The sequence below is a fragment of the Narcine bancroftii genome, chromosome 4 (assembly GCF_036971445.1).
Source record: "Narcine bancroftii isolate sNarBan1 chromosome 4, sNarBan1.hap1, whole genome shotgun sequence".
NCBI classification, from domain to species: domain Eukaryota; kingdom Metazoa; phylum Chordata; class Chondrichthyes; order Torpediniformes; family Narcinidae; genus Narcine; species Narcine bancroftii.
This window is the reverse complement of record NC_091472.1, coordinates 1,990,197-2,000,515: the sequence shown is the minus strand read 5'-3', so window position 1 is coordinate 2,000,515 and position 10,319 is coordinate 1,990,197. Positions and strand designations below refer to the sequence as shown.

The 10,319-nt window shown below is 55.8% G+C and overlaps 1 protein-coding gene across 1 annotated transcript; it reads right to left on the bottom strand.

Annotated features, from left to right (window-relative positions):
- Positions 1 to 1,973: 1,973 nt before the first annotated feature.
- Positions 1,974 to 5,998, bottom strand: LOC138760255 (uncharacterized). Its single transcript, XM_069930582.1, has 3 exons — positions 5,940 to 5,998; positions 5,150 to 5,484; positions 1,974 to 3,471 (listed from the first exon to the last, which is right to left on the bottom strand). The coding sequence occupies exons 1-3, from the start codon at positions 5,996 to 5,998 to the stop codon at positions 1,979 to 1,981; spliced, it is 1,887 nt and encodes a 628-aa protein (XP_069786683.1). The 3' UTR covers positions 1,974 to 1,978.
- Between the last annotated feature and the right edge of the window lie 4,321 nt (positions 5,999 to 10,319).

Genomic DNA, 10,319 nt, shown 5'->3' with positions numbered 1-10,319 from the left:
GCACAGTGGTGGGGGTAGAGGTCACGGGAGTGGGGGAGAGGGTACAGGGGTGGTGAACATTCCATCACTGTTACCCTCCAGTGGCAAGAAGGATCACCAACTCCCAATCACCACATCCCCTTTCCTTAAGATGTTAAATCTAGCGACTTTACACAGCAATACAGTATTCATTTCCATTTAAATTTAAAAACAAACATCAACAGCAAATACTTTTTAAGTCTGCAGTTCCTTTTAATTTGGATATTCAGCCTGTCGGGTGATTTGATAACATGTGTGGATCTTCTTACACAGGTGCCTGTGTCAGCTCCACTAGCCCACTACTGTCCAGCACTGGCAGTGTTACCTCTACTGCTGTGCAGGCTGGATCTTCCCACTTGTCTGTTCCTGCAGTGTCAGTTGCGTTTTCAGCAGGCTCTTTCGATTCCTCCTTGAAATTTTCCCATCCTCTTTTCTGACCATGTAGGATCTTGGATTTCCTTCTCCAAAACAGTGGCCTTCTCGTCCCAGCTGTTGGAATCTCCGAGTCTCGCTGTGTCGCATTTTGCCAGTGGCCCTAAGCTTCCTGCTAACTTGTCATAGATTGCTTTTGTTTCCATTGCAGATGCTTTTGTTTCAATTCAATGTCTCTGGAGGAGAGTGTGGTGCGTAGTCTACTTCCCATCAGGTGCTCAGCGGGTGACGTGCCATGTTCACGGGCTGAAGCCCGGTGACTCAACAGAGCTACATAAGGATCTGAGCCACTGTTACGTGCTTTCTTGAGCAGCTGTTTAACTCTGTGAACTCCTTCCCCTGCTTCACTGCTTTACTGGAGAAGCAGAGGACTTGAAGTCACGTGTCAAAAATCATATTCTTCTGCAAAGTTCTGGAATTTTCTACAGCTGCAGCCTGGTCCAGTCGCTGGAGATGATTTGAGGAATTCACGTCTTGCAAAGGTCGACTTCATGTGCCTGATCACACAGACCACAGACATGTTGGGAAACATCACAATCTCCGGATAGTTCGATAATCAGTCAATAACCAGCAGGTAATCCTTCCATCCAGGGAGGACAGATCAGTCCCCACGTTCTGCCCTGGCTCCTCTGGTACGTCAGTTATGGTCATGGGTTCTTTGGCAACTGGGCCTGATGTTGCAGACAGGTCTCAATGAGACCATCCTGTCGATGTCAGCATTGATCCCTGGCCATAAACAGCAGTTCTGGCCTCCTCGAGCATTTTTCCATCCCAAGGTGCTCCTCGCGCAGTCTTTTCTGCATTTCTCGTCACAGTGTCCACTCCCTCCCTGCCCTGTCCCCCACCTCTTTCCCCCTCCCTCCTCGTTGCCTCCTCTCCCCTCCCTCCCCACCCACTCACACCTGTCCCCCCTCCTTCTCTCATCTCCCCACCCTGTCCCTTCCCATCCCTCCCCCTCATACTTGCCCACGACTCCATACCCTTCTTCCCCATCCCCACATCCCCCTCCTCTCCCATCTCCTCACGCCTGTCCCTTCCTCCACCCCATCTTCCCTCATCTCCATCCCCCTCCCTATCTCCCATGCCCATACCCTCTTTCCCTCATCCCCTCCCTCCTTTATCTCTTCCCCCAAAAACTCCCTCCCTATCCCTTCGTCCATGTCCTGCTCCCTCCCCTCATCCTGCAACCCTATCCCACCCCCTGGCACCTCCCTCCCTGTCCCCTGCCTCCCTTCCCTCCCCGTCCCCCCCTTTCCAATCTCCTCCTAACCTCTCTCCTCCCATCCCCTCCCTCCTCCGGCCCCTCCCTCCCTGTCCCTTCCCATCCACTCCTACCCTCTTCTCCCCCTCCCCTCCCTCTACATCCACTCCCTCCCTCCCATCTCACCTCCCTTCGTGCCCCCTCCACTTCCTCCCCCACCCTCGCTCCCTCCCGTCCCTGCCTCCCCTCACCCCCTCCCTCCCCGCCCCCTGTCCACTCTCCCTCCCTCCCTCATCCCTTCCCCTCCCGTCCCTTCCCTCCACCCCCTCACCCCCTGGGGCTCAGGTGCTCTGCCAGCTTCCCAAGGGCTCGACTTCCCTTCTGAACCTCTTGCTGAAATTGCTCCACATCCTCTTGTGCCGACTGTTGGATATTCTCAGTTGCCTTCTGACAATTCTCTCGGATGACCTTCAACTTGTAGTCAGCGTCGCCCTTGGCCAGGACGTCAATTAGATCAGAAAGAGCATCCTTCAGGAACTTGTTGTACTCCTTCAGAAAGTATTTTGACATGTCACGGAGCAGGTCAGCAATGGAGACTGCCTGGGACACATGGTCTTGGAACTCCGGCAGCAGGGTTATATCTCCTCCTGTTCCATCTCCGAGCCTCTCCATCATCTGCTGGCAATCCTCCAGGAGTTTAGGCAGCAGGTGGATGAAGCTGATGACCTGGGACCAGTTGGATCTGATGCCACCCAGCAGTTCGAGGTTGTTGGCCATTAGCAGCACTGCCGAGCTGATTTCCCGCTCCTCCCTCTCCTGGGCAGACAGGTTGCTGGACAACCGCGCACCCTCCTGACTCACCTTCTTCGCCAACTGGAACTGGGTCTTATACTTCTCCCCTGCTTGGTCGAGATGGGACTGCGCCTCCCTGATTTTCTGCGAGGCCTTCTCCTCGACATCTGCCAGGAAGGAGCAGAGCGCAGAGCTGGAATCCTTCTCTCTCAGCGCAGAGATCTCACTGAGAATGAACTTGACCCCTTTCCCAAGCTCCGAGACCAGAACCGCTGGGTTGGTCACACTGCCCAGAAGGTCAAGCACCTGGGGAAAATGGTCCAACAACTCCCTCAGCCCTTCCTCACAGAGGGTCTCAGAGAAGGCCTTAGACTTGATTTCATTCAATGTCCCCTTGATCTTCTCACGCTCCAGGGAAACTTTGGACCAATCCTCCTCCAAGGTTGCCTTGTCTTTCTCCAGCACCTTAATGCTCTCCCTGGTTTGGGCTAGAATCCTCTGCACTTCCTGGTGATGGATCTGGCTGAAGCTCCAGGAGGTTGAACACCCGTCCAGGAGCTGAAGGAGTTTCTCGCTGAGGGAAGAGAGCACCTTCTCAACACCTCCCGTGGCTTCCTTGCACAGTTCCACACTGAGCTTCAGTCTCTGGGACAGGCATTTGTCCTGACAGGACCCATCCCCCAACTTCTTCAGGAGGTCAGGCATGTTGTTGCAGTTGAGCTGGATTTTGATCATGCAGCTCTGGATATCCAGGAATGAGTTTGCGGCTTGTTGGCAAATTTCCAGGAGGCTTCCCTGGAATGACTTGGGCGTGTCCGATCGGGACTTGATGGGGTCCACTTTGAGAGGGAAGTCCTTCCCACTCTTGGCCAGACCCACCAGCTCAGCTAGGAGGGCGACCGAGCTGGATATTGGCGTCAGGTATGTCTGCCAGTTGATGTGGGCCCGCACCGTCAGTCGGAAGCTCTCGGAGACTGGGCTGGTGAAAGCAGGAAGCTGGCACTGACTGCCCGACATGCTGGCACCTCCTGCAATGGAGAAGAGTTGCTGCAGTGGGGAATGGAAATGGTGGAAATCCTGGGCACGTGTGGCACTCACCAGGGCAGGGGGACAGGGTGTTGGCAAGGGGTAGAGAACAGAGAGGCCTGGGGGTAGAGTTACAAAGTTCCCCCAGGGAAGTGACAGAGGACAGAGAGGCCTGGGGGATGTCAGTACAGAGTTCCAGGATGGGACTGGGGGGGGGGGGGGGGTCCAGGACGGGACTGGGGGGGGTCCAGGACGGGACTGGGGGGGGATCCAGGACGGGACTGGGGGGGGTCCAGGACGGGACTGGGGGGGGGTCCAGGACGGGACTGGGGGGGGGTCCAGGACGGGACTGGGGGGGGGTCCAGGACGGGACTGGGGGGGTCCAGGACGGGACGGGGGGGGTCCAGGACGGGACTGGGGGGGGTCCAGGACGGGACTGGGGGGGGTCCAGGACGGGACTGGGGGGGTCCAGGACGGGACTGGGGGGGTCCAGGACGGGACTGGGGGGGGTCCAGGACGGGACTGGGGGGGGTCCAGGACGGGACTGGGGGGGGTCCAGGATGGGACTGGGGGGGGGTCCAGGATGGGACTGGGGGGGGGTCCAGGACGGGACTGGGGGGGGGGTCCAGGACGGGACTGGGGGGGGGTCCAGGACGGGACTGGGGGGGGTCCAGGACGGGACTGGGGGGGTCCAGGACGGGACTGGGGGGGGTCCAGGACGGGACTGGGGGGGGGGTCCAGGACGGGACTGGGGGGGGGGTCCAGGACGGGACTGGGGGGGGGGTCCAGGACGGGACTGGGGGGGGGTCCAGGACGGGACTGGGGGGGGGGTCCAGGACGGGACTGGGGGGGGGTCCAGGACGGGACTGGGGGGCGGGTCCAGGACGGGACTGGGGGGCGGGTCCAGGACGGGACTGGGGGGGTCCAGGACGGGACTGGGGGGGGTCCAGGACGGGACTGGGGGGGGTCCAGGACGGGACTGGGGGGGGTCCAGGACGGGACTGGGGGGGGTCCAGGACGGGACTGGGGGGGGTCCAGGACGGGACTGGGGGGGGTCCAGGACGGGACTGGGGGGGGTCCAGGACGGGACTGGGGGGGGTCCAGGACGGGACTGGGGGGGTCCAGGACGGGACTGGGGGGGGTCCAGGACGGGACTGGGGGGGGGGTCCAGGACGGGACTGGGGGGGGGGTCCAGGACGGGACTGGGGGGGGGTCCAGGACGGGACTGGGGGGGGGGTCCAGGACGGGACTGGGGGGGGGGGTCCAGGACGGGACTGGGGGGGGGGGTCCAGGACGGGACTGGGGGGGTCCAGGACGGGACGGGGGGGGGGTCCAGGACGGGACTGGGGGGGGGGGTCCAGGACGGGACTGGGGGGGTCCAGGACGGGACTGGGGGGGGGGTCCAGGACGGGACTGGGGGGGGGGTCCAGGACGGGACTGGGGGGGGTCCAGGACGGGACTGGGGGGGGTCCAGGACGGGACTGGGGGGGGGGGGGGTCTGGATGGTGGAAGGAGTTGAGACACTGGGACCGTGTGAAGAGGGTGAACGAGACTGGGGGTGGGAGGCGTCCGGGGGGTCCAGACCCTGGAACAGGGAGGGCGGGCGGTTACGGGAGGCTGGACCGTGGGGGGCAGGATTGGGGGGGGGGGGTCCGTGACAGTGGGGGAGGGTGTCAGTACCCTGGAACCGGGCCGGGGTGGTGACCGGGACTGGGGGTCCGCGGGGGTCTGGGACCCTGGAACTGGCGGGTCCGGGGGTCTGCGACCCGAGGTCTAGGGAGACCGGGGAGGGGGGTGGGGGTTCCGGACCCTTGGACCGGGACCCTAGGACAGGTCCGGGGGTAGGGATGACCGGGTCCCCTCCCCTCCCCTCCCCTCCGCTCCGCTCAGACTCACCCCGCCGCTGTTCCCAAAACACGGATCCAGGACCGCCCTGCCCGGAACGTAACTTCCCAGCGGCCAGATCCAAATCCCGGCCAGTGATTTCCCGTGTGGGGAATGGGACTGGAGTCAGGCTATCACAAAACACGGATGGAGGATTCGCTGGAGTTGGGTCCTGCAGTGTCTGGCTGGTCGGGCCGGAGAGGGTTCGGGCTCAGTCCCAACGCGGGGTCTCGGCTGAAATGTCCACGGTCCCCTGCTCTGCACGGACACCGCCCTCTCTCCTTGCACGGCAGGGGATCCAGACCCTTCAACCCCTCAGTCAGGACTGGCCCAGGCCCCTCAGCTCCTCAGTCAGGGCTGGTCCAGGCCCTTCAGCCCATCAGCCAGGGCTGGTCCAGACCCTTCTGCCCATTGGCCTGAGCTGGCTGACCATGCAGCTGTGTAACACCTCTGGTGTGACCCATGCCCATGGTTGACCTGTGAGCTGCACTCGGTGTGGAGTGGTCATGGTCGATGAATGAATTGGATCCAATCTCAGCCACTGATGGGAGCTCAGCTTCAGCTGGCTGCAAAACCTGAAATTAACCTGGCAAAGAGTGTGATGAGCTGTAGCAGGGCCTTCCTAGAGGGAATGCACAGGGTCATCAGGGCTTTTGGCACATTGGCCTTTATCAGTCAGGATCCAGATGTTGGGAGGTCACGTTGCAGTTGTAGAAGACATTGGTGTGGCCCCGTTTGGAGCATCGTGTTCACTTCTGGTCACCGCACTGCAGGAGAGATGCCATGTAGGTGGAGAGGGTCCAGAGGAGATTGTCGAGGATGTGGCCAGGACTAGGGGACCTGATCTACAGAGAGAGGGCGTGCAGACTGGGGCTTTATTCCTTGGAGCGCAGGAGGATGAGGGGAGATCTCACAGAGGTGGACAACATGATGAGAGGATTAGATCGGGTGAACACAGAGTAGGGGAATCGGTAACCAGAGGACGCGTTTAAGGTTGGGGGGTAAATTAAAAATGGCCACCGCTGCTGTAACGGTCATGCTGCCACTGGTGCAGACCCGTGGAGAGCGAGGATCGGGGTCACCGCACTCCCATGGGGTTCAACCACCAAGTCTGACTGCTTTAAGCTCCATACAGGCTTTAAATGGTCTGTAAATGGAGCCGCCAGTGGTTTGACTTACAAATACTGCGACCAAGATGCTGGTTACCTATGATTGGCAGCAGCATGAGGGGTTGCAGACTTCATTGAAGCAGAGAATGGGGAGACCACCCCATCTGAGAAGGAGAAACAGAGATGGGACAGCAGACCAGTGAGGGGTCTACAGCTGAAGGACCCACGCAAGCGGCGGCTGCTGGCGACTGCGGTCAAGGTCCTCACACCAGGCTGTGGGCTGCTGGAGACTGGCTCGTGACTGGCTGAAGGGGCACCGGGTAACAGAACCGGGATGCGAGGGGGGGCCAAGGGTGCTGAAGGGTTCCTGACCGAGTCGGAGGTTCAGATCTGGAGCTCGTGTTGCCGATGATTCGGACCGGGCTCTGTGCAGCTGTGGGGACTGCAAGGGCTGGAGGTGAATCCAGGGACACTTGGTGATCCGGGGGTGTCGGATCTCTTTTGCTTCTCTCTCTCTGACTGTAAGAGGCACTTCAGGAAATTCTTGCCGACAGCGAATCTTCAACTGCCTTACAGCTGGAAAAAGGCAAGTTCATATAATATTACGTTGACTATTTTATTTTATAACAATAAAAGGACCTTGAACAGGAACCTGAGGGGTACCTCATTTTACACTGAGGGTGGTGGATGTATGGAACGGGCTGCCAGATGAAATGGTTGTGGTGATGTTGAGGAACATTGGCAGCTGCTCTAAGAGATGGGATATACAGTCCAACTTCTATTATCGAAAATGGTCAGGACCCAGCCACGTCGGATAAACGGTTTCTTCGGACGCCCCAGTCCCAGTCAATTCAGGCCTCGGATGTGTAAAGGGACCTGAGTGTCCTCATCCAAGCAAACCTAAAAGTTAATGGCCAGGTGGGATTGGTAGCAAAGAAAGCGAATGCTATGTTGGGATTTATTTCAAGGGGAATAGTGTACAAGAGTAAAGAGGTGTTGATGAGACTCTATTTGGCCCTGGTGAGACCCCATTTGGAGAGCTGTGTGCAGTTTTGGGCCCCCTATCTTAGAAAGAATGTGATGTTGTTGGAGAGGGTGCAGAGAAGATTTAGTAGGATGATCCCCGGAATGCAAGGGCTAACGTACGAGGAGAGTTTGGCAGCTCTTGGGTTGTATTCATTGGAGTAGAGGAGAATGAGAGGAGATCTCCTCGAGGGATTTCGTATTTAGATAGGCTGGATGCAGGTAAGATGTTTCTCTTGCTGAGTGAATCAAGGACAAGAGTCATAGTCTGAAAATTAGAGGTTATCCATATAAAACTGAGATGAGGAAGAACTTCTTTAGCCGGAGGGTCGCGGATCTGTGAAACTCACTGCCGCACAAAGCAATGGAAGCCAGATCACTGGGTCATGTATTTAAACAAGAAATAGACAAGTATCTCATGAGTGAGGGCATCAAGGGATATGGGGAAAAGGCAGGAAATTGGAACTAGTGTAGAGTAGCTTCATGTAGATTTATGGAACAGACTCGATGGGCCGAGTGGCCTGCTTCTGTTCCTTCATCTTATGATCTTGTGAATTTTTAAAAACAGCCCAGTAGCAACAGCAAATCACTTGTAACAGGGTTTAAACAACAAACAACAAAGTAAGGCTTTTTAACCATTAAAATAACATGTAATTCTTATCAAAATAGTGCTGGCCACCGCCGATTCCCGACACGTCCCCACCAGCACCGCTGCCGATCTCCCGGGGAGGCTTCAAACGCACGTGCTTATAATGTGTGGAGATAAAACCACATGATTTATTCTGGTGACACCCACTATGATGGTATCACCCGGTGTGGTCCACAACCCCCCAGTAACACTAATGCTGAGGGTAGGTAGGGCTGCACAATAACTCATTTGGGGGAGACATGGCCCTCAAAAGTACTCCCCCCCCATAACAATGACAACCCTGCAGCTGCAGCTCCTGACAGGCCGAGTGAAGGAAGTGGAGTTGGAGTTGGATGAGAGAAGGGGTGTTAGACAGGAGTTACAGGGACACCATCACACCTAGGAGGCAAGAGGAGGGTAGATGGGTGACAGTCAGGAGAGGGAAAGGGAACAGGCAGGCAGTGCAGGGCATCCCCGTGGCCGTTCTCCTCAATAACACGTATACCATTTTTGATACTGTTGGCGGGGGGAAATGACCTAGTAGGGACAAGCCACAGAGATCATGTCTCTGGCACGGAGTCCGGTCCTGTGGTTGAGAAGGGAAGGGAGGAGAAGAGGTGAGCTGTAGTGATGGGGATTCCATAGTTGGGGGGACAGATAAGAGATTCTGGGGTAGAGATCAAGTATTCCGGGTGGACTGTTTGCCTCCCTGGTACCAGGGTCCGAGATATCTCAAGACTGAGTTCATTCTCAGGAGGGAGGGTGAGCAGCCAGATGTCGTGGTCCATGGCGTGGGTAGGAAAGGTCCCGATCTCTGGCTCTATCCCATTCCGATATGAAGAGGTTGCTTCCCTGCCCCGGGTGAGCCAGCTTGACGATTTGCCTTGGCAAAAGGATTATTCTTGAGGAATGTTGGAGCAATGAAACAGTTGATGTTTTACATTTCAAATCACGCCCTGGGTTCTCCACATTCCTTAAAATGTAACGAGAAAGGTATGTACTCCTATCCCCACCCTGCGTGGCAGATTATCATGTTTGGATTCCATTAATGTGAGCCCCAGCAACACTGCACCCCTGTATAGAGCAAACGCAAAATCACGGAATGGGAATTGATAGCTTGCAAGCATTTAGCTCAGAGCCTTTAAAATGTGGGACCCTGAAAATGTGGGGCCTGTAGCATTAGCTACTTTTGGTATTGAGTTAATCCACCCCTGTGTCTACTCTCACTGTAAAGGTTAAAACCTTGTGTTTTTAACTCTTAGTTAATTTTGTGCCTGTCTCTTTAAGAGAACTATTGTTTGTAGTGTTACCATAGTGACTATGAAGGAATATGTCAATAATATCCACCTTAAAGGCTTGCTCATTATTCAACCAGATGTGAAGGAAGTGTGAGCATGAGAAATTTTTCTTTGAATTTTTGTTATCTCTTTAAGATTCTGTATCTTTATATACTTTTTATATATTTAAATACCTTTCATCATCATTGAGTTAAACACTAATATTCATAGTTATGAAAGTCTTGTTGCGAAGCTATGCAAAATGTTTATCCATTTTATCAATGAATTAAAACTACATAAAGCCACAGAGATTGATTTGTTCGATTAAAGAGATCGGAAAATCATAGCTCACGCTTTTGGAAGATGATATTTTGAAATTAGGATATATTAGAATAAGGAAAGTGTTGTTTATACTCACCTCTCCTTTACTCTTTTATGTTCTGGTAGAAGCTTTTTGTTTCCTTCCTTTGGCTTGGCTTCGCGGACGAAGATTTATGGAGGGGTAATGTCCACGTCAGCTGCAGGCTCGTTTGTGGCTGACAAGTCCAATGCGGGACAGGCAGACACGGTTGCAGCGGAAAATTGGTTGGTTGAGGTTGGGTGTTGGGTTTTTCCTCCTTTGTCTTTTGTCAGTGAGGTGGGCTCTGCAGTTTTCTTCAAAAGAGGTTGCTGCCCGCCGAACTGTGAGGCGCCAAGATGCACGGTTTGAGGCGATATCAGCCCACTGGCGGTGGTCAATATGATAGGCACCAAGAAATTTCTTTAGCCAGTCCTTGTATCTCTTCTTTGGTGCACCTCTGTCTCGGTGGCCAGTAGAGAGCTCACCATATAACACGATCTTGGGAAGGCGATGGTCCTCCATTCTGGAGACGTGACCCACCCAGCGCAGTTGGATCTTCAGCAGCGTGGATTCGATGCTGTCAGCCTCT

What these genes read in the sequence shown, in the direction of transcription:
- LOC138760255 (XM_069930582.1), bottom strand. Translation starts at nt 5,998, where the DNA reads ATGACCCTGTGCATTCCCTCTAGGAAGGCCCTGCTACAGCTCATCACA. An exon ending in CTCATCACACTCTTTGCCAG is followed by an intron (nt 5,485 to 5,939) that starts GTTAATTTCAGG and finishes GTTTTGTGATAG; the next exon opens with CCTGACTCCAGTCCCATTCC. An exon ending in CACCCCGGCCCGGTTCCAGG is followed by an intron (nt 3,472 to 5,149) that starts GTACTGACACCC and finishes TCTCCATTGCAG; the next exon opens with GAGGTGCCAGCATGTCGGGC.